The 24,282-nt window shown below is 44.2% G+C and overlaps 1 protein-coding gene across 1 annotated transcript in view; it reads right to left on the bottom strand.

Annotated features, from left to right (window-relative positions):
- ERICH6 (glutamate rich 6) overlaps positions 1-16,487 on the bottom strand; it is a 32,293-nt gene extending 15,806 nt beyond the window's left edge. Inside the window, exons 1-10 of the mRNA XM_087430395.1 lie at positions 16,226-16,487; positions 15,465-15,522; positions 10,818-10,909; positions 8,050-8,112; positions 7,698-7,753; positions 7,485-7,601; positions 4,397-4,510; positions 3,289-3,446; positions 2,776-2,846; positions 1,754-1,899 (exon numbers count right to left, since the gene is read on the bottom strand). Of these exons, the coding sequence (XP_087286521.1) occupies positions 1,754-1,899; positions 2,776-2,846; positions 3,289-3,446; positions 4,397-4,510; positions 7,485-7,601; positions 7,698-7,753; positions 8,050-8,112; positions 10,818-10,909; positions 15,465-15,522; positions 16,226-16,487 (1,137 nt within the window). The remainder of the gene's footprint in view (positions 1-1,753; positions 1,900-2,775; positions 2,847-3,288; positions 3,447-4,396; positions 4,511-7,484; positions 7,602-7,697; positions 7,754-8,049; positions 8,113-10,817; positions 10,910-15,464; positions 15,523-16,225) is intronic.
- Between the last annotated feature and the right edge of the window lie 7,795 nt (positions 16,488-24,282).

Genomic DNA, 24,282 nt, shown 5'->3' with positions numbered 1-24,282 from the left:
AGATGTTTAACTGGGTATAGATTTCTAGACTGACTGTAATTTTCTTTCAGCACAAGGAAGCCATTCCACCACCTTCTGGCTTCCATTGTTGCTGTTGGGAGGTCATCACATAGTCTAATTGTTCTCTTTTTATGAAAATGGAACCTTTTTTTCTCTGCTGCTTTTAAGATTGTCTTTTTCTGTTTGGTGTTCTGCAGTTTCACTACGATGTGTTTAGGATTTTTTTTTTAATTCATCCTGCTTGGGATTCATTGGGCTTCTTAAATCTGTGGATTGGTCTCTTTTATCTGTTCTAGAAAATTATCACCCATTATCTCTTCAAATACTGCCTCTGCCTAATTATCTTTCTTCTCTCCTTCTGGGATTTTGAATAAATACACTTTAGACTCCCCATTTTATTTTTGTTATCATACATTCTCCTCTATATTCCTTACCTTTTTTTGTCCCCGTGGTGAATTTTGATAATTTATTAGTTCTCTCTTTAGTTGGTCTAATCTGCATTTAACTCTCATCTTTTAAGTTTTTAATTTCAGTTGTTGTACTTTTCATCTCTATAAGTTTGTTTTTCTTCTTTACAAACCTGTTATATCACGTCACTTTATTTTTTTCTGTTCCCTCCGTATATCTTCAAGCTGATCTTTTATTTTCATAAACATAGTTATATTACTTCAATTTTCAAAGTCTTTTCAGTCTTTTCTTACTAGATATCATTCCTCTGGGTTTTCAGTTGAGTTTCCTTGCATTCTTGATTATTTTTCATTGTGTGCTGGTAACTGAACTTGAAAGATAATTTGTAGGAGTAATTTGAGGGTTGGATGAGTGACCTTCCTCCAGACAGGGTTTGGATTTGATTTTGTCAGGTACCTCAGTTCACCGCCACCCCTTAAATTCTGTGTTACCAAGAGAAACAAGCCTGGTCTCGGTAATTTAACTTCTAAGAATCTATTCTGAGGAGCTATATTTATATAAAAATAAATTTATACATCAAGATATTCAAAGCAATGCTATTTAGTATTAACAAAAACATTAAGAACCCATATGTCCAATAATAGGAGAATGGTTAACAGATATTAAAATGATGTTAATGTAAGCTATATACTATCATAGAAAATATTTTTTATAATTAAGTTAAAAAAGATAAAAATCACATATATAATTACAAGTGTGTTAACAAAAACATATGCATAAAAAAAGACTAGAACAGTGCTAATAGAACTTTTGGTGACCATAAACATGTTCTATATCTGCACTGCATTACGATGGCCGTTAGTCACACACAGCTATTTAGCACTTAAAATGTGACTAATGTGACTAAAGAATTACATTTTAAATTTTATTTAATTTTAATTATTTTATATTTAGATAGCCATATGTTGTAGTTGCTACCATATTAGGTAGTGCAGATCTAGAAAATATTGAAATATTAATAGTAATTTTGGGGAAGTGCTTGAGACTTTTGGTGATTTTCTCCCTTTCTTTTTAGTTTTCTAAGGGTTCTGAATGTTCTTTAATGTACAATTATCACGTTTTAAAGTAAAAAGGCTTTAACCAAAATAGCGCCCCATAAAACATATGTAAAGCATCGTCAGAAAGTCTAGTAGAAGTCAGAAGGCCAAGCCTGTACCAATTCTTTTTGACAAATGGTTAAATGTGTCATGTAGCAAAGCTGTTATATTCATCATGACAGCTTTTATAAGTTTAGGTAAGACTGATTTTTAAAGAGTAGCAATTTAAAAAATTACCAGCTAATTACCTTGCCACACGCTGTCCTAGAATCACAACAGAAAATGGATATGTTTCTTTGGTCTAATTGAAAATCAGATAGTCTGTCATCAGTTGGCTCTTTTTCTGGAATATTCATGGAAAGGTGATAAGAAATTCGTTTAAAGTTCTTTGAATCTAATGGGAAAAGAATCACAGGAAAGTACATATACGTTTTAAATTTTCCAAAACTTGTCTCTTAAAATGAAATTTCAAACTCTATTACAAATGCATTGATTCATCAGACTTTCTTTAGGGGAAGAAAAATGAGGACCTTCCTTAAATTAAGGTGAGGGCCTTCTTTTGTTAAAACTGAGAACATTCCTTTGTTAGAAGAAAAGTGATGATTTTCATTAAGTGGAGTTTTCTGGCCTTATGTTTAGTAGGAAACAGTTGACTATCTAGGAACTTTATACTAGGGATTTAGTTTTAGAAAAACATCGAGATATGTATATCTTCTCTAAGTATCTTTTCAGTAGCTCTGAGTGGTAGAGGAGGAGCCTGATGCTCAGAAAGTTTAAGCAATTTACCCCAAATCAGACAGCCTATAAGGAGAAAAGCAAGGATAGAAATCCAGAACTTCTGATTCTGAGATCAATGCTCCTTCAATTCTACCAGTGTGGTAGCTATACTGGCCAGCCAACAGCTGGAACCCACAGATGAAGGAAGGAATCTGATGTATTTTTGACAGATTTTCCATATTCCAGCTTGAAAACAAAATGGAATGTATATTTAATAAAACAAGACAATGAACTCAAAAGCTCTTTGCAGCTATTTGCAACGTCCTCTATAGATGTTGCTAATTTATTTCAATCAATAACAACAGCTGAAGATTAAAAACTGCAAAAGCCAGATGACTGAAACACCAGATTTTCTGAGCCACTTTGACTGATGCATTGACTGAAATGAAAATTTTAAATGTTATTTTTTAAATATGCCAATTTTAACTCTTGGTCAAACATATGAGCTTTCTGATGTACGACTGATCTATTATACCAGCACTGATGAACTTACCTTCTTCAGAGAAATTTGTCTTTTCATTTGTTCTTACTGCAAAATGTCTGGCCATTTGTCGTTCCTGTTTTCTACAAAATCAAAAAACATGAATGCATAAATCTGAAATGTGTTTGAAGCTTAAAACAGCATATTACAAATTTTAACTGTTTAAATGCCATCCCTTGTTATTTGTATCTATTATTACCTGTGAATCCAGTCATATAATCAGTGTGCATGTGTCTCTACTGTGTTTTGTGGACAAATTTCTCAGATTTAGGAATTCTGAATTGCTGAGAATTTCAGTTTTGTAAATTTATACTTTAAATCAGTGCATTCACTGAGTTTCTGGTAGCTTCTGAATCTTATAACATCCACCAGGAATGGTAATAGGTTTGCTTTGGCCAAGTTTTATTTCTTCATTGGGAACATATCTTCAAAATTGAATATTTTGAAAAAACAAGGTTCATTTTACAAAAAGCTCCCTGATTGAGCGGGCCTCTCTGAGCTTCAGGGTCTAAGGCTCCGTGTTACCTCAGCAGGGCTTTTTCCTTTGCTTTGAGTCTGTCGACCTCACTGCCGTGGGCTGCGTGAGGGTTGATACAGATTAACTCAGCTTCAGAGCTTTGGATGTTTTGTTCTTCCTCATAGATGTAGTCGACCAGATTTTGGAAATAACTGCAACAGGAGGTCTGAAAAACAGGGAGGTCATTTTCATCCCGTCAGTCCCAGAGGAAGATAATTAGAAGAAAAAAAACAAAAGTGGCTAATGGGGTTTGGATAGCAACCTATCATAACTTTTTTTGGTAACGACTTTATTGAGATATAATTCACATACCACACGATTCACTCATTTAAAGTGTGCAATTCAGTGCTTTTTAGCATATTCACAGACTTGTGCAGCCATCGCCACAGTCAATTTGAGAACATGAAATCTGTACCCATCAACAGTTACTCCCTATCCTCCTCTTCCCCAGCCCCTGGCAGCCCCTAATCTGTTTTCTGTCTCTATAGATTTGCCCATTCTGACAGTTCACATAAATGGAATCATACAACATGTGGCACTTCGTGACTGGCTTCTGTCACTTAGCATACTGTTTTCAAAGTTCACCCATGTTGCAGCCTGTGTCAGTGCTTCGTTTCTTTTTATGGCTGGATAATATTCCATTGTATGGATACACTACATTTATTTACCCATTCATCAGTTGATGGACATTTGGGGTTGTTTTCACTTTTTAGCTGTTATTAATCATGCTGCTGTGAACATATGTGTACAAGTTTTTGTGTGGACATAATTTTCAATTCTCTTAGGTATATACATAGAATGGAATTGCTGGGTTAACTTTTTGAGGACTCAGGCTGTTTTCCAGAGTGCCTGCACATTTTATATATTCTCCTTCAGCAACAGATGAAGGTTCCAGTTTCTCTATGTCCTTGCCAACACTTGTTATCATTTGTCTTTTTGATAGGGGGTGCGAAGTGGTGTCTCATTGTAGTTATGATTTGCATTTCCCTGACAGCTAAGACAACTCTTTTAAGAATGGCAATGCCAGGGAAAGATGCAGGAGAAAATACAGGATATGTTTAAAAGTAGTATTTAAAAATGACACTATTTCCTCAGGAAGCCCCCTCTAGAACTTACCTGCTCTTTCGGTTCAGAGCCACTGTAGTCAGAGGACACATCCACACTGGAAAGAAATGTTCTTAAATCGCTCCCACAAAATTCACACTTGGGCGATATCTCCTCCTCTTCTTCCTTCAGAGAGGGAAAAAACGATGAAGGCGTTTCCACAAGGAGGCCCAGAGCCTCTGAGAGCAGGAGGAGCCAGGGCTCCAGGCAGGGACAGCAAGTGTCCAGCAGGACGGCAGGGGAGGGAGGTGCTTCAGAACTCCCGTCAGACACCCTGGGGGCTCCCAGAAATAGCTGGTGGGGGACTTTCAGGGGGATGAGAGCCTGTATGGGAAGGCCCCATGCCAGCAAGATCTGTACACTCCAGAGGTGAGACCTCACTGCTATTCAAGGCAGGTGAGGCCTGAGGAGGCTGAGGGGGTGTTTGGAGGGCCTCTGCGGGTACAGTTCTCCAGAGCACAGCTGAGCCCCTCAGGACCTGGCTGTGTCCTTGGGTGCCTCCTCGGTGCAAGAAGAAAGTTGTAGAAATGACTTTACTGTTGACATCAGAGTCCCTTGTGGGAGAGGGGGATGCACAATGTGTAACTAGATGCAACAGAAAGGAGAGCACACACTGGATTTTGTGCAAACAGTCTAAGATGTTTGAATACCCTAAACTCTTGCAAGAAGTGTCAGGTAGGAAAAGGGCTCGAGTTCCCACGTAGGCCACTGTTTGCAATGATCAGCTTCTAAGATGAGTTTGAGTTCTTCCTCAAGGGGAAGCCAGCTTGGGGCTCTGAGTTCTCCCATCTGTGCTACGAAGGTGACTCAGGTGGGTGGGGGAGAGCAGGGAAAGCCAAAGGGGGACTCGCAGTTAGGGGTTTGGGGGACTCCGTGAGGGGTTGTGCACTAGGGCCATGTTGTGATGGGAGGCCACGGCTGTGACTGCAGAGGCTCCTGGGCAGGCAAGCAGCCAAGCCTCAGGATAGGCCTCCAGGGAAAGACCCAGATCACACATGACATGCAGATCATGCACTACCAGGGCACTGGTACTTGCCATGGAGAGCATTGTCTGGAACTGGCAAAACGGCCACCGTGGGGACAAAGAGTGACCGAGGTGGCCAGTGCAGCCAGGCACTCACCACCCTAGAGTAATGTCCAACCTCTTTAGGCCATTGAGACATGTGATGATAAGGACTGCATATCGTTGCAAGCAGGGGACTGGGGAGGAAGGCCTTGCGATAGAGAGATGACAGTGAAAAATCTAGGATGGCTACCAAATGATGGGGCAGGGCAGAAAGAGGGCTTGGCAATGCCAGCCCCTCTCCAACCTGTTCCATACAGGGGTCTTGGTAATGAACTCCTCAGCCCGTGGACCCTTCACCAGAGGGTGAAGAAAGGTGGAGATGCTTCAAAAGACCACGAGTGGGGTGGAATCTGGCCTGAAGAGGGTGTGGCTGGAGAGGAGAGCTGGCCAGCCAGCTGCTGCTGCCCTTGAATGGCACTAGTGTGAAGGCCCCATCTCAGAGGACCTGGAAGATCTGCCCGCGATGCAGGAGGAGCCAGCCCTGCCAAGTGCCAGGGCAGGGAAAATTCCTGGGGAGAAAGGCCACAAGGCCTTCCTCATCTCTGGGTGAGGCCCATCTCTGGATGTCAGGGGAAGAAAGCTCAAGAAATGTCCCTGGATATAAGCCTTTGTGGTTCAGCAAAAGGCAGGTGCTATGTTTGAATAAACAATTTCAGGGCTGGCCCCGTGGCTTAGCGGTTAAGTGTGCATGCTCTGCTACTGGTGGCCCAGGCCCGGATCCTGGCGCGCACCGACGCACCGCTTCTCCGGCCATGCTGAGGGCGCATCCCACATATAGCAAGTAGAAGGATGTGCAACTATGACATACAACTATCTACTGGGGCTTTGGGGAAAAAAAGGAGGAGGACTGGCAATAGATGTTAGCTCAGAGCCCGTCTTCCTCAGCAAAAAGAGGAGGATTGGCATGGATGTTAGCTCGGGGCTGATCTTCCTCACAAAAAAAAAAAAAAAAGAATTTCAGCCTGCAAAGTCTATAGGGTGACCATAAAGTTCAGAAATCTGGGCAAATATAAACAGTCGATGTTGACTGATATTACATTACAGGATATATTTAATGCCCTCATTAGAATCACAGAGTTCCATGCACTGCACAAAATGGCAATGAACACCAACCACACCGGTGCACACACACAGCATTCCCATCAGCCCCTGCAAACACGTCTGTGATGCCTGCCTCCCATGGTTGACGTCTCATTTTCAGTGAAGAAGCCTGCGCCTGTAGAAGAAGTAATCAAGGGGGTTCCGACCTGGGGAGTGTGCAGCTTTCTGTAGGGCCATGCTGTCCAAGTTTGGAAATAATCACACCCAGGCAGTCCCTCACCGCTCTGGGGGAGTGGTGGGGGTGCCATCCGGCTGGAATTACTACGGTGACCTTTCCCTTGCCCATTGAGCACGGGCATTAATTGGTCACTTAACCTGATCAAATATGACAAACGTTCACCTAGGTTTCCAGGCTTTATGGCCACTGTTATCGGGTGAGATGTGTCTCCCAAAAAGATATGTTGAAGTCCTAACCCTGCTCCTGTGAATGTAGCCTTACTTAGGAATGGGGTCTTTGCAGATGTCATCACATTCAGATGAGGTGATGAAGGGTGGGTCCTACTCCCATATGACTGGTGTCCTCGGGAAGAGGGACACTCAGACACAGAGGCACAGAGAACGCCGGCACAACTGAGGCAGAGATGGAGCGATGCAGCTGCAAGCCCAGGATCGAGGACCACAGCCAGAGCCTGGAGGCGGCGAGCGAGGATGCGCCCCTGCGGCTGGCGCTTGCTGACACCGTGACTGTGGGCCTCTGGGCTCCAGAGCTGTGAGACACTGGGTTTCCGCCGTTGTCAGCTCCCAGTCTGTGCCGCTTCGTTACAGCTGCCCCAGGAGACTCACAGCCACCCGGTCTAAGTGCTGTCCCAAGTAAATGAGCTCTTCGCTTGTTTGTTTGTTTAAAGTATGTTCATTGTCTTTTGTGCAAATCATCATGTGGGATTTTACGTCATTTATTACAGTAAAAGTAAAAAAATCATAACTTAAAATCACCTTGAACTGAATGTCTAAATTGGAACTCTCCTGTTTGAATGCCAGAATGGATGGCGGCCCGATGCTGGGTAAGGTTCTCAGAGAAGATTCAAACAGTCTTAGGAAGTCTTCCTTAAACTAAATTTTAAAAAGAGAGAGAGAGCAAATTGAAGATTGAATAAGTGATTTTTACCATGTGCACAGTGTATTACTGGACTGATAAACATTTCTTACCTCCAGCTCACATAAAATATTTAGTTTTGGCTCTTCTGGATTAATTACCCATTTTTCTGAAGAGAAAAGGATAGATTTAGAAGGAAAGTTAAACCCTTTGTGCACGGTATTGCATTTTTTCTAGTTTGGAGATCCTAGCCCATCTCTCTCTCTCTCTCTCTCTCTCTCTCACACACACACACACACACACACACACACACACACACACACACACTGTTTAAACGCCCTGAGACCGCCCTTCTCACCGCCTTCTTGCAGGTATTCCCAGACGCGGGCACCGTCCCAAGTGTAGGTGGGTCCCGAGGGCGGTCTGCCTTCGCAGCAGAGGGCAGGCCTCCAAACAGCTGTTTACCTCTTAACGCAGCAGCCCGGCCTCCAGGTTTAGCTTTCTTCATCACAGAGGGCATTTTCTTCCCTGTGAAAAGGGTGTACATGTGTCATCAATCCTGACAAAGTGGGAAAGAAGTTGACTATAAAAGAAAATATGCCTCTTGGAAAAATAAGTACCCTTACTGCGTTTGTTTTATCTTTTAATGTTTTGCCTTTTCCAAATAACATTTATGAACAACAACAAACAAAAAGAGGAAACTCACCACTGATGTATCACATTTAAAAATGTTTCCTGTTCCGTTCCAGTCCTGGAACACTGCACGGATGCATATTTTACCTGATTATACCACAGTTCGCAGACCCTTTTGTTTTCTGCTTTTAAAAGGTACTATTCTTTCTACCTGATGTCTGTTATTCTGTAAATGGTTTTTCAGGTGGAAGGGTGTCGGGGGCTCCAGTTCAAGACGGTGAACTAAACTTACCAGGATTATTCCCTCCACGGATTCCAGGGCCCCACCGGAAATGAGCAAGGCGGCCACAACAACACACCAGCAACTCTGAGTAAATGTCTAGAAGATTTACCCAAATAGGAGTGGAGTCATGAAAAAACCCGTCAGGGAAATAGACAAGGGGGCAGAGGTGAAGGGAGCGGGCGGACCCATTTTCCCAGCAGAGCCAGGGACAGCAAGGGCTGCTGTTAGAGAAAGAGGGAGGCTTCACAAGATGACACACTTCCTATGTGGACTATCTGAAAAACATTTAAATATGTTTTACGCATTTTGTCCAATAGAAATGCCAGCACAAGTATAAAAAAATGAATGCACAAAGATTTTCATTAAGGCATTATCTGTTACAGAGAAGAGCCTAAAACACAAACCCAAACCAACCCTGAAATATCTAGCCATCAGGTTGATTACATAAGTGACAGTAACTTTACGTAATACCATGCAGTCGTCTCAAAGAATTAGATCGATCTTTCCTGACATGGAAAGATGTCCATGATACACTGCTAAGGAAAAAATTAAAAGAGAGAGGAAACTGCCCTTATTCACAGGGAATGTAATTGTCTAGTAGACTTTCAACTGACAAACTATTAGAATTAATTAGAATGGTCAGCCAGGGGGTCTGATACAAGGTTAATGCATAAAATCAATAGTTTTCCTATACATTGACAATAACCATCTGGAAAATATAATAGGAAAAAAAGATTCCAAGTTTTACATCAATAAAAGACCATGAAATACCCAGGAATGAACTAACAAGAACTGCATGTGAGTCCTATATGAAAAAAGAAAAAACTATAAAAGATCTGAAAAAAGTGGAGCGGTCCACGAGGTTCCCGCTGTTAATCAGACGAGGCGGCTGCAACGCCTGGAGAGCAAACCGAAACCTACGCCAGAGTCCATCCCTGCACATGCCTCCAGGGCAAGAAGAGCGCTGCCACGCACAGCCGTCTAGGCTGTCCCAAATAATGCAACCGCTCCCGCGACAGCCAATCAAATAACGTCCTTGCTGGGCTCCCGCGTCTTCTCTACAAAAACCTCTCCCCCAGTTCTTGTTGGTGGAGCGCCCCAACCACTTTCTGTTTGGTGCTGCCTGATTCCAATCCAGGTTTGCTCAAAGAAACTTACAAATTTGAAAATGCCTGTTTATCTCTTAACACTGCAAAGCAAGACCAAAGATTCAATTTGTCAGTTCCATTGGAAAATCCCATCAGAATTGCATTGACTATACAGATTAATGTGGGAATAATTAACATCTTTTGAATCTCTGGTCCATTTTTATGTGAGATTTGGTCACTCATCTGTGCAAGCCCTCCAGTGACGTCTCCCTTCATTCCTATTGAAAAAGATTTGGTCTTCGTTGTCTCTTTGACCTCGTCCTCTAGGATTCGCCTCCTTACTTAGTCCACTGCAGCCACACGGGCCGCCTTCTTGTTCTAGAAGGAGGCTCTTGCTGTGCGCTGTGCCTGGAACACTCTTCCCACAGAGGTCATCGTGGCTCACTCGCTGCCTCCTGGAGGTCTTGTCTCAGGTAGTCCAGCTTCCCCGTGAAGACCTCCCTGAGACCTGTGTAAGCTCGCACCCTCCTCTGCCCAGCATTTTCCATCTCCTTCCCTGCTTTATTTTTCTCCCGAGCACTTACATCACCGGATGTCTTACATATGGACTTATTTTGTGTGTTATTATCTCCCCATCACCTCCACCTCCCACCCTTTGATAGAAGATCACTGAGACAGGGGTTTTGTCTGTTTTGTTTACCGTTTCCTAGAACAGGGCTTGGCCCATGAGAGGGGCTCAGGGAGCACCTGATGAACACAAAACAAACGTCAAAGTTGCAAGGGAAGGCTGTTCAGAACGATTACTTCTGAGGAATACATTGGGCTAAGTTAAAATTTTAATTTTTACACTACATATTTCTTAATGCTTTGACATTTAAAAAACAGCGTGTATATGTTACTTCTATAGTAAACAATAAAGATATGTATCAAAATATAACGGCAGATTATTTCTAGACACGAACATAAATGCCTCATTTATTGAAGACTAAGTGCCCGGGAGTTTAAATATTTCATCTCGTTTTGATCTTCATGACAATCCCAGGACGGAGGTATTATTATACTAGCAGATGAAGAAACAGACTCAATGATCGTAGGTACCTAGCCCAGGAGTCACAATGCTGGTTTGTGGGGTTGGGATTCAAACCTAGCTTTCCTGGCCGTCTACACCCATGCTCTTTCCAGTGTGCAATCCTATCTCCCAGCAAAAGCCAAGAAATCAGAGCACTCACTCGGCTGCTTTTTGCTGGAAGATTCTTGAAGCCAACTTTCTTCTGTTTGTACTGATGCTGGAATTCCTGGATACAAACTGTGAAACATACTCCTGAAATTTAGACAAAATGTTACTTTTGAGTTGATACCTATGTAGCTGTTAGCAGTTCTTCTAAATATAGTACATTTAACAGTCAAATAACAAATAAACATAGAAGATCTGGATTTCTATTTTCTTTGACATATTTTCTTCCATTCATGGCTCTTCAGTGTAGTCAGGCGCAGTGTGTTTACATCATACCTGTTCTCTGGAGAATACTCCTTTCTGAATCCCGAGGGCTCCCAATACCACACTATTTGCCTCAGGGAGTAAATTACTACCACTCTCTCTGCGCATGTGTGCTGGTGACAGTGGTGGTGGCAGTGATGGTGTGCGTGTTTAAACATTTACTTGAATTTAAATGAGAACATAATGTTCATTTTAAATAGCTTAAACATAATCCAAACTCTTTCTCAAGGGCTGAAGTTGAATGTACTGTAATTAAACAATCAGTCATCTTTCTACAAGTAGTTTAACCAGTTATTTGAGTTATCATTGACCTGATAAGAACACAGGAACTTACCGACTTCTACTAGTTAAAATGACTGTTACTGGCAACAAGTAAACAGTAACTATTGCTTTTCAAGTTCCTTTGTGTCTTTGAATTTCAATTTTTTGGTAATAATTTGCTGGATCTTCTAAAATTATCAAACAAAATTTTTCCAAATAATGTACTTAATTTCAGGATTGTCACTTTTTCAACTTTCTCAGTTCTCTGCCATCTCCACCTCCCTTTTTTGATGCTTCATTCCTCGGCACATTGCATCAGTGGGGTGTTCTAATTCTGGAATGACCGTGGCCTCTAATAGGTGAAGAACTGCCTGCCGAAGCCACCTGTGCAAGTCTCTGCGGGAGTGCTGTTTATCCAGGCTCCCAGGGAAACGAGTGACGGGGACCAAGACTAAGGAGCAGTAAGGAGCAGTCCCCAGACAATATTTAGTGTTTGTTTTTCCAGTTCAATAGTTAACAAAATCAATACATTATTCATCTAGGTCTCTCTGCCTTCCTTAAACCAACACTAAGGATGGTTTCTGAAATTCTGTATAAAGATGGCAGACGACCGAGGATAACAACGAAGTGAAGGTTTACTGAGGACTCCCTGTGCAGTAGTACATACATAGCAGCTGCTTTGCTCACACTATGTCATCTATCTTCACAAAACCCCATCAAGGCAGGTAACAGCCTTCCCTTTCTACAGGCGAGGAAACAGGCTCCAGAGAAGCTCTCGAGAATCATCTGCGGCAGAGGCAGACGGAGTCCGGAACCGATCGGCTCCAAAACCTGTTTCTGCACATTCATCTGCCTCCTAAAGTTTGCCCCATTTGCAACCAGAATAGCAATATGGCAATTAAAAATGGAAGCTGAATCAATATTGATTGTATTTTTATGACTTTTTAGGACAGACTTTCTTAAAAACATGATCTCACCAAATGCACCAGAGAATGCTTTGAAATACAAAAGAAGCATCTTCTTAGGAAGAGTTATGAGGAGAAATTAAGAATCTGATCTAGGAAAGAGAGGTTCCCATATAATAGGAAGTCCAGGTCAAGAAGGCAGCCGAGCACACAATCCTCATTCCCTTCCTTTTCACCATCGTACTGAAATAACGAACACTTAAACAAATAAAAATAGCCCTGGAAAACAAGAAAGGTGTCATTAGTAGACAAGTAATATTGAAGAAGACCTTAAAAGAAAGAAAATAAATGGCCTTAGGTTGCTGGAAACCCAGAATGGAGAACACCACAGCTTAAGACGAAGGTGAGTCAAGTTCTCGGAGGGAACCCCCGTGAAGCTCCTAGCTCAGACTCAACCAAATGCAGAGAGGAGGGGGCTGGGACCGTCATCAGAGGAGTTCAAGAGGTCAACCTGGAACAGCTGTCCCAGCAGCCCCTTCTTCTCCCCTGGTACAGGGCACTTGGCAGCAGTTGTTTGTACTTCTAAGGAAGCCCGAAGAACTGCTTTCTACAAAGAGTGGGCAGCCTGCCTGGGGAGGTTTTAGGCCTGACAGAGAAGCAGAGCGCAGAATGCAATTGCTCAGGACCTGCCCAACAGCCTTGGGTGAGAAATGGGGAAGGGACATTCCACCCAGAAAGAAATGCGTGGAGAACTCCAACCACACAGTGAAGTGTCCTTATCCTAACTCTAGTCAAGGGGGGGTCGTCCAGCTCGCCTGCTCCTGCCCACACCCCACAGGAAGCTGGCTCTGTCATGCCCCACCTCCCCTCAGTCGACCCTCCAGGCATCCCTTCAGGAAGCAGAACCACTCAGCTGCGGAAGGCCTCCATTCTAGCTACTACCAGTCATTCATTTATAAATGCAAATGGATAACCAAGGATTACCAGTCACTCGAGGACAACGAGTAGCATGGAAGAGAAGGACCAAGATAAACAAATGGAACACCTGATTCCGAAAGAAAAGGAAGAAATACAAAGAACAAAGGAGAACTTTAGTATAGTATGAGTACCCTTAAGGAGATTTCAAAGGAAAAAACCCAACTATTTGAACAGCAACAATCAGAGAACAAGAACCGATTCTTGGAAATTACAAATATGAATCCTGAAATAAAAAATTCTGTACAAGGGCTGCATGGTAGCACGTGAACACCAAAAATCTTGAAGATTTCCAAGAGGTCCAACAGCCATGCAGTAGGAGTTCCGGAGGAAAGACCACGACCCTGAGGGAGGAAACAATCAAACGTCAGAAGTGTCTGGGAATCGGACTATCAGCAGTACTGGATTCTAGAAGACGATGAAGCAATGTCTTCAGAGCCCTGGGAAAACGGTTTTAGACCTAGCTTTTACGCCACATTGTATTATTAATAAAGTATGGGGGCAAAATGAAGAAATTTCCAGACAGCAAGAACTCAGAAATTTGACTACCCATGAGATCTATATGAAGTAATTACCTGAGGAGTTTCTCCAGCAAAAAGGAAAGGAATAAAAGAAAGAAAGCAATATGGGAATCAAGAAAGTGTGCCCATTGGGCCTGACTCGGAAAGACTGAAGACAACTGAACACAACAGGAGAATTGAAAAGTGCTCCTTTTGGGAGCCAGGTTTTACAGATACAGGATTTCATTTTCATGTGCATGATTTCAGTCACATTATCGGGTTCTTTAGCATGAAATTATGAGTATTGTTTATTGGTTTTCACTTTTTAGACTCAATCTGTACCCAAAGCACTAAGAGTTAATTATAATTATGAAACCTAACATATACATAACAAAACTCGGCAAAGTAATATGACTTTATATGAGTATATATGCCATATTTCAATACAGTTGGTTATATAATGTATATAGTTTGTTGCTAATTGGAAGAGGAAAGGGTGAGAGGAGAGCTAGAAGGAAGTACAAGTGCATTAATGTGTTAGTTTTTCATAATAGAGTTAATAGATAGTGAAAATTGATAAATCAGGAAGTAGAGGTTTAAATACTTTAAAATCCTAAAGGTTAAACTAAAGGTCCTAAACTAAAAATAATGTAATGACCAAAAATGGAGAGGGGGCAAGTAGCATGAGCTACATTCCTCATCTTTCATGGTGGGAAGTCAGTAGTTGTGTCAAAAATCGATAAACCAAGGGATGAAAATATGCGATTTAAAATTATCCTGGAAACAAAACAAACTGTTAAGAGTGTGTGAACTCTGGGGAGTGGCATGGGGGTGGAGGAAGGCATGGTGATTTTTAATTTTATACCTTCATATATTTTTAATATTTTAACCATGTGCATATATTATCTTTTATTAAAATGTTAAAAGGATAAATAAAAGCACATAAATGAGACAGAACAATTCTCCTTATGCTTAAGCATTTAAATATTGCTTGTAAAGGCAAAGCTTAAGTGAATGGTAATTCAAGATTGTGAACTCAGGTGTGGTGTGAGATTTCGGAGAAGATTGATAAAGATGTTCCAAAAGGCGTTTCTCTGGTGTCTTCTTATTCCAGTTAAAGGCTAACAGCAATAACAACAACAAGAAAAAGAGAAGAAAAGGAAAGACGGTAAAGTCCCCCCTCCTGCACAGGTGTCTGATAGCTCTCCTATTGAGCCAGCAGAGACCCACATCCTAAATGTTCACAGCGCTCACCACTGGCATATAGGTGTTATTTCATGTGACAGTGATCAGGGGACAAGTCATCTCTACAGGTGGGTAAGAAGCTGGAGATGGGCAGGGACCCTCGTCTCTATCACCTCCAAAGTGTCTAAGAGTGTAGATTTTTTTTTTTTTTTTTTTTTTTGCTGAGGAAGACGGCCCTGGGCTAACATCTGTGCCCATCTTCCTCCACTTTTATATGGGACACCGCCACAGCATGGCTTGCCAAGCAGTGCGTCGGTGCGCGCCCGGGATCCGAACCAGCGAACCCCGGGCCGCCGCAGCGGAGCGCGCGCACTTAACCGCTTGCGCCACCGGGCCGGCCCAGAGTGTAGATTTTTTTAAAAAAACCTTTTTGAACAAATTAGTTGTAAATGCCCTGGATGATTTTAGTCTACTTCCTGACACGTTTATTCAAAAGGTAAACATCACCACCTTCAAAAAAATAATCATATGAAACTGAAAACATTTTCTTACCTATCTAAATTCATTTTAGACGTGTCTTTCCTAAATGTCTGAAATATTTTAGGAAAACCTGTTGAATGAAACATTAAAAAATTTAGCCACTCTCTCTCAATGGTTCTCAAAAGGGCCATTTCGCCCCCCCCCCCCCCCCAGGAGACATCTGGCAATGTCTGAAGACATTTTTGATTGTCACAAAGGGGGGTAGGGGCTAATGGCATAGCCAGGGGTAGAGGCCAGGGATGCTGCCAAACATCCTGCAATGCGGGGGACAATGCCCCCCACCCCCCAAATCTGGAATGGTCCTGCCGGAGACGTCCACACTGGGAGACTGAGAGACCGGCTCGAAGCTGCTCTACCCTCTTCTAGAGGAAGCGCCTGGAGTGGGTCCAGTACAGAAGTCAGGCACGAAAGGGAGCTGTGTTGTGCAGGACTGTCTCAGTACACAGCCCCCTAAGGCACTGCTCCTTCTCCAGGAGTGGCACGTGCGTGCGTGTGCGTGTGTGTGATGGCTAGCGAGCGAGCCCGCGAGCCCCGCCCGAACGCACGCACACGTGCTGTAAAAGGCAGCCCCGGGCACGGCGCGGCCCGCCGTCCGCTTGTCACCCGCGTCCTAGCCTGTGACCGTCCCCGGGGCCGGCCGAGCCCGCGCGCCCGGACGGAAGGGCGGAGACCGCGGCGGCCTGGGGCGTGGGGCGGGGCGCGCCCTGGGGTCGGGCCGCCTGGGGCCCGCCGTGTGCGCCGCGCCCGGGCCGGGCCGAGCGGGGCAGCGCTACTTCTCTGCGACGAGACGCTCGAGGAGCTGGCTCCGGGCGTCCGGCCGAGCGAGGGCGTGCGGCTCGGGCTGGGGCTGGCCAGGCGGGGCCGGAGGGCCTGCGGCCGGCCGTCTTCCAAGGCCGGGACGGTCGACAAGTCCTCGTCGCTGAGCGCCCCGCGGGCCTCCGCCGGCCCCCTCTCCTCCGGGTCCCCCGCCGTCTCCTGCTCCTGCTCCTCCCTCCCGGCCTTCCCGAGGCTGCGGCGCGAGTGCGGGCTGGCCATGGCGGCGGACGCGGGCTGGCCGGCGCCCCGCTGCGCGTCCGTCTCCCGGGCAACGGGCGGCGCCGCCTCGGCTCGGGCTGCGGGCGCGGGTGGCCCCCGGCCGGGCGCGCGGTGCCACCTGCTCGCGGTCTCCGTCACCCCGGCGGCCCGCGGCGGAATGCTCCCCGTTTCTTCTCAGCGACGGACCCCGTGGGGCCACTTGGTATTGCGGACGCTGGAGTTGGGTTTTTGTGTCGATAGATGCTTGTTGGACTTAGATACATCTTTATTTACAAAAACAGGCACTGGCCCTTGGGTCGTAGTATGCTGACTTGATTTTTTAAAATATTGCCCTAAAGCTTAGCTATCTTGGGTTACTGAGATTTCTGGTGCCCCGTAAATTTTGCGCCCCAAGCGAGCGCCTCGCTCTGTTCGGGGTCCTGCTTGCTGTTGCCCCATCCGTCCAGCCCTACGCCCTGCAGGTGGAAAGGCCGGAGGCGCCTGGCCATCTAGGCAGCACCTGCGTCTTTCTGGGCTTTGTTTGCAGTTCATTGTCCTTACTAAAATGTTCGTAAAGTATTTGTCTACACACGGGTATACAGAATAATATAATGGGCATCAGTTTACCGACGACCCAGATGGGAACATACACGTTCGCTGTGGAGCTCAGCGTCCTTTTAAAAGCCTCTCAGAGAGGCCGAGACATGTGCTGGTGGGAGGGATTGTGGTCTGCTGTTTGACTTCACTTCTAAGGTAAAGGATGCAAGCTAAGATTCTGCGTGGCTGAGGACATCTGGGTGTTGTGGAAAGGGCCTAGACTGACCCTCACGTTAGGTGACCAGGGTTAGGCCTAGGAGTCCCCTGTGTGATCTCTGCTAAATCACCTTACCTCTTCCAGCCTCAGTTTCTCTGGGTGTAAATTGGGAATAATAATACTTACCGATGAGATTTTGGTGGATATCAGTGAATGTGAAATGACTGCCTTCATGTGTCAGTACATTTCAGCCAAAGACCACCAGGAACACAGGTGTGGTCATATAAGTTGGGTTTATTACTTGTTGCAGCAAGGCGTCTGAGTCAGAGGATGTTAGAAAGAACCTATGGGATTTAGGCTTTGGTTAGATGATTTGGGAGAGGGTCTAAGGAAGCAGGGTTTTGCTCCACACTGGATGATGTCAGAAAGCAGGGGCAATTCTGTGATGTGCATTTTGTGGTGGCACAGTGACCTTATTTTTGTCTGTGCTTAAAAGGAATTATGAAGAGGCTTTGTTTTCTTTCATTTTATCATAGCGTCAGAGTAACCTTGTGTCTCACTCTGTTTGGGTTGCTATAATAAAATATCATAAACTGGGTGGCTTATAAACAACAGAAATTTATTTCTTACAGTTCTGGAGGCTGAAAAGTCAAGGATCAAGGTGGTGGCAGATTTGGTGTCTGGTGAGAGCCTGCTTCCTGGTTCATAGGCTCTTTTTGCTCTGTCCTCTTGTGGTGGAAGGAGCTGGGGAGCTCTGTGGGATCTCTTTCATAGGAACACTAACCCCGTCCACGAGGGCTCCGCCCTCAGGACCTAAGCACCTCTCAGAGGCCCCACGTCCCAACACCATCACACTGGACATTAGGATTTCAACATATGACTTCAGGGGGCACACAAACATTCAGACCATAGCAATTAGCTAAGAGGAGCATCTTTCCAAGTGCCAGATCTCCATCCTTTCCCACAGCTCCTTTCGGAAGATGAATTCTGAAAGCACATTTAATGCCTCTTAATTAGTAGTGACATCCACTTTATCTTTCCCCTAATTATTTTTCTGGAGTGCTCTCCCCCTGATTGCTGTGCAACCAGCAGAGACTGCCTAGGGAGAGGGTCTGGTGGCAAGCGCTCTTGTCTACCCTGAGTCCCTGGCTCCTCCTGCTCTCCCCTCCCTGACTTCCTGTCCTCTCATGAGTTCCTTCAGGTCAAGCGCTGCTTCTCTGCCCTTTTGACGCCATCCCTTTCAATCTGTGCGCCTACCTGTCTTTCTTGTTTCTCGTCTCTGGACCATCCCTGTAGTTAGAGAGAAGTGGATGCCCTTTATCCCTGCTGAAACTAACCACTCCAGGGCCATCCCTCCCCTTCTTGCCTTTTGCGGGACTTCCCATCCATCCATCCATCCATCCATTCATTCATTTAGCACGCTCAGTAATTCATTCATTCAAAAAACATTTATTGAGTGTGTGCTCTGTAGCAGGCACTGTTCTAGGCCCTGGGGAAGCAGCAGTATGCAAGGCTTCTGCTCGCTCATGGTGCTCGCGTTCGGGGAGGACCACACAAGAAATAATTCATACATGTGAAGGTCATCGTGCTGTGGAGAAACATCAAGTGAGTGTGTGTGGGAGGGGTGCAGAGGCGGGCAGGAAGAGTTGCTTTTTGATAGAGGTGGGCGCGGAAGACCTCTCTGGTAGGGTCATACTTGAGCAGAGGCCTGAAGAAAGCGAGGCAGCTGCCAGGGGGATCTCTGGGGAAGAGCGGTCCAGGTCAGCGGGGCGGGTGTGGCTGGAAGAGGAAGTGGGTGATAATGGTGTAGGACCTTTGGCTTTTCGTCTGAGTGAGACGAGGAGCCCTGGGAAGGCTGTGAGCAAGGTGTGGTTTATGTCTTAAACTAGATTCACTAGATTAGTCTACTCAACTAGAGTCACTGGATTATGGGAGAGCAAAGGCTTAACTAGTAGGGAGACCTGATAGAGGGTATTGTAATGGGCAGTAAAGCTGGGGGAAAAGTAATACGTCTCATCACAGAAAATCTGGAAATGCAGAAAGAAAGGGGGGAGGGGAGCCTACCCATGTTTCTAGCATCCTGGAGCAAACGCTGTTAACATTTTGAGGTATTTTCTTTCAGTCATCTTTCTCTGTATATTCATTTGTTTTACATCTTGTGATTATATATAACTTTGTATCTTGCTTTTTTCATTTAACATGGCATCATAAACATCTTCATCATTTTATTAATTTTTGTATGATATCAAGTAGATGTACCTCAGTTTATTCAATTATTTTTGCGTACAGTTAGAGAATTACCCAACAAATATTTGATCTCAGTGCCATAGGCTCTGAGGCTACAGCTGGGAATAAGACCTACAAGGCCCTTGCCTTCATGAAGTTTATTCTGGAAGGAGTTAAACAAGGAAACAAAGAGTTCTATCTGTAAGATAGTAAATTTGTGCTGTTGGAGCCACTGAGTTTGTAGTAATTTGTTACAGCAGCAACAGGAAACTGATTTCCACCTCAGGGCTCTTGCTCTGGCTCTTCCCTCAGTTCTTTGTGTGGCTGGTTCCCCCTCAACAGGTCTTAGCTCACATGTCATCTCCTGGGGAGCCACCACCCAGGCCTCCAACACGTCACCCTCTTTTATTTTTTTCAAATTCTCCCCTAGAGCCTCCAGGAGGAACCAGCCCTGCCAACACATTGACTTTAGCCCTGTTAAGCTCATTTCAGACGTCTGGCCATGGGAGAAAGGTGAAGTGACAAAGGTGTGGGGGATGGGTGGAGGACCAGGGTAGTCTGCTGTGTTAGGGCTTGCATAACAAAATACCACAGCCAGCAGGGCTTAAACACAGAAACTTATTTTCTCACAGCTGTAGAGGCTGGAAGTCCATGATCCAGGTGCTGGCACATCTGGTTTCTGGCTTGCATATGGCAGCCTTCTCGCTGTGTCCTCATGGCCTGTCCTTCCTTACAGAGTGGGCAGGGGGATGGGGTGGGGGAGAGAGAGCTCTCCTGTGTCTCCTATTGTAGGGACACTAATCCTATCTGATCAGGGCCCCACCCCTATGACCTCATTTAACCTTAATTACTTCCTTAGAGGCCCCATCTCCAAATACCACCACCTTGGGGTCAGGGCTTCAATATATGAATATTAGGAGGACGCAAACATTCAGTCCATAACACCCACCTGGATGCAAACAAAGGAGCTAAGGTCTCAAGTGACCCATTGAGCCAGAAGTGGCGACCAAGGCTGCAGAGAAGACTACTGGACCTTGGTGACTGGGTTATTGATGTTTGCAAGAGCAGTTTCAATGACGTGGCAGAGATCTGCTCATCCTCCAGAGGTCTTTGTGTTGGTTTGGGTCCTCCAAGAAGTAAATGTGCAGATGGGAAATGGCCTGTGAGAGACTTGCTCTTGCAGTTGCACTGCAGGTCTGAGGTCTGTGGGGGAGAGGGGAGGGAGGGAAGGCAGGCAAGCAGGCTGGCAGGCTGGCGGGCTTGGTGGAAGAGTGTTGGCCAGCAGCACAGTTCTGTGGAAGTTTGGAAAAGCTGTCAGGGAGTCGCTGAGCCAGAGTTGCCCATCAGGGAGTCTGCATCTTGCAGGAATGAGCCTGCCCTCTTATCCCTCTGTGCTCAGCCATTGGCTGGGAGCTGCCTTGGGAAGTGCAGCTATGTGGTGGGTGAATGTGGTGGGGCCCTCCGAGACCTGCTGCTGGAGCCGTCAGTCAGTTACGCCCCCCCATCCCCCAGCGGCAGGAGATGAGCAGGGCATTTTCAAAGGTCTCTGCTCAAGTCTGCCTCCCCCCTTGCAGTCTCCGCTGACTCCACCTGGAACTTAGTCTCAGCCTTCCCAGAGCACTCTTTGTCACTCCATCAGGACACTTATCAGGCGATGCTGTTGAGAAGGGCAGTAGTAAAATGGTTAAGAGCATGAATTTGAGGAGCAAGATGACCTGGGTTTAGATCCTGGCCTCAAAACTGACCAGCTGCACGCACTAGCCAAGATACCCAATTCTCTGTGCCTCGGTCTCCACATCTGCACAATGGGAAACAGTTTATCCTCTCCACAAGCCTACAAAGTGGCCTAACAGCCACTTCTTTGAAGTGTTACAAAGAACTAGTATTCTTCGTACCTGTTTTATAGGCTGATCTTGAGGGTTCAATGAGCTAAGATGCGTAATAACTCAGACCAGCTCCTGGCACGTGGGACGTAGTGCGTGATCTATTTACATTTTTTTTATTGATGTCATAATAGTTTATAACATTGTGAAATTTTAGTTGTACATCATGGTTTGTCAGTCACCATATAAATGCACCCCTTCACCCCTTGTGCCCACCCTCCACCTCCCTGCCCCCTGGTAACCAACAAACTGTTCTCTCTGTCCGTGCGTTAGTTTATCTTCCATATATGAGTGAAATCATGTGGTATTTGTCTTTCTCTGTCTGCCTTATTTTTCTGTCTGGTATTATTTCATAATACCCTCCAGGTCCATCCATGTTGTTGCAAATGGGATGATTTTGTCTTTTTTTATGGCTGAGTAGTATTCCATTGTACATATTTACCACATCTTCTTTATCCAATCATCAGTCAAGGGACACTTAGGTTGCTTCCACTTCTTGGCTATAGTGAATAATGCTGCAATGAACATAGGGGTGCATAAGCCTCTTTGGATTGTTGATTTCAGGTTCTTGGGATAAATACCCAGTAATAGGATAGCTGGATCATGAGGTATTTCTATTTTTAATTTTTTGAGGACTCTCCATACTGTTTTCCATAGTGGCTATACCAGTTTGCATTCCCACCAGCAGTGAATGAGAGTTCCCGTTTCTCCACAACCTCTCCAACATTTGTTATTTTTTTTCTTGGTGATTATAGCCATTCTCACGGGTGTGAGGTGATATCTTAGTGTGGTTTTGATTTGCATTTCCCTGATGATTAGTGATGTTGAACATCTTTTCATGTGCCTATTGGCCATCTGTGTATCTTCCTTGGAAAAATGTCTGTTCATATCCTCTGTCCATTTTTTTATTGGCTTGTTTGTTTTTTGTTGTTCAGTTGTGTAAGTTCTTTATATATTATGGAGATTAACCCCTTGTCAGATATATGCTTTGCAAATATTTTCTCCCAGCTGGTGGGTTGTCGTTTCATTGATCCTGGTTTCGTTTGCCTTGTGGAAGCTTTTTAGTCTGCTGAAGTCCCACTTGTTTATTTTTTATTTTGTTTCCCTTGTTGGAGTAGACATGGAATTCGTAAAGATCCCTCTAAGACTGATGTCAAAGAGTGTAAAACATACTGCCTATGTTTTCTTCCAGGAGTTTTATAGTTTCAGGTCTTACCTTCAAGTCTTTGATCCATTTTGAGTTAATTTTTGTGTATGGTGAAAGAAAACGGTCTACTTTCATTCTTTTGCATGTGGCTGTCCAGTTTTCCCAGCACCATTTATAGAAGAGACTTTCCTTTCTCCATTGTATATTCTTAGCTCCTTTGTCACAGATTAGCTGTCTGTAGATGTGTGGTTTTATTTCTGGTCTTTCAATTCTGTTCCATTGATCTGTGTGTCTGTTTTTGTACCAGTACCATGCTGTTTTAATCATTATAGCTTCATAGTATATTTTCAAGTCAGGGATTGTGATGCCTCCAGCTTTGTTCTTTTTTCTCAGGATTGCTTTAGCTACTTGGGGTCTTTTGTTGTTCCATATGAATTTTAGAATTCTTTGTTCTATTTCCATGAAGAATGTCATTGGGATTCTGATTGGGATTGCATTGGATCTGTAGATTGCTTTAGGTAGTATGGACATTTTAACTATGTTGATTCTTCCAATCCATGTTCCTGGAATATCTTTCCATTTCTTTATGTCATCATTGATTTCACTCAATAATGTCTTATAGTTTCCTTGTATTGGTCTTTCACCTCCTTGATTAAATTTATTCCTAGATATTTTATTCTTTTATTTTATTTATTTATTTATTATTTATTTATTTATTTATTTATTTTTTTGTGATGAAGATTAGCCCTGAGATAACATCTGTTGCCAATCCTCCTCTTTTTGCTGAGGAAGATTGGCCCTGGGCTAACATCCATGCCCATCTTCCTCTACTTTATATGGGACGCTGCCACAGCATGCTTGATAAACGGTAAGCGGTGTGTAGGTCTGCACCCGGGATCTGAACCTGCGAACCCCGGGCTGCCGAAGCAGAGTGCATACACTTAACCACTACGCCACTGGGCTAGCCCCAAGATATTTTATTCTTTTTGTTGCGATTGTAAATGGGATTGCATTCTTGAGTTCTCTTTCTGTTAGTTCGTTATTAGAGTATAGAAATGTAACTGATTTTTGTAAGTTGATTTTGTACCTTGCAACTTTGCTGTAGTTATTATTTCTAATAGTTTTCCGATGGATTCTTTAGAGTTTTCTGTATATAAAATCATGTCATCTGCGAACAGCAAGAGTTTCACTTCTTCGTTGCCTATTTGGATTCCTTTTATTCCTTTTTCTTGCCTAACTGCTCTGGCCCAAACCTCCAGTACTATGTTGAATAAGAGTGGCAAGAGTGGGCACACTTGTCTTGTTCCTGTTCTCAGAGGGATGGCTTTCAGTTTTTCCCCATGGAGTATGATATTGGCTATGGGTTTGTCATATGTGGCCTTTCTTATGTTAAGGTACTTTCCTTCTATACCCATTTTGTTGAGAGTTTTTATCATAAATGGATGTTGGATCTTGTCAAATGCCTTCTCTGCATCTATTGAGATGATCATATGGTTTTTATTCTTTGTTTTGTTAATGTGGTGTATCACATTGATTGATTTGCAGATGTTGAACCATCTCTGTGTCCCTGGTATAAATCCCACTTGATCATGGTATATGATCTTTTTAATGTATTGCTATATTTGGTTTGCCAATATTTTGTTGAGGATTTTTGCATCTATATTCATCAGTGATATTGGCCTATAATTTTCCTACTTTGTGTTGTCCTTGTCTGGCTTTGGTATCAGAGAACGTTGGCCTCATAGACTGTGTTAGGAAGTGTTCCGTCTTCCTCTATTTTTTGGAATAGTTTGAGAAGGATAGGTG

This window comes from Ceratotherium simum, chromosome 5, assembly GCF_057802395.1.
Source record: "Ceratotherium simum simum isolate JZ-2026a chromosome 5, ASM5780239v1, whole genome shotgun sequence".
In the NCBI taxonomy this organism is placed as follows: domain Eukaryota; kingdom Metazoa; phylum Chordata; class Mammalia; order Perissodactyla; family Rhinocerotidae; genus Ceratotherium; species Ceratotherium simum.
Note: the sequence above shows the minus strand (reverse complement) of the source record. Positions and strands in the feature narration are given on the sequence as shown.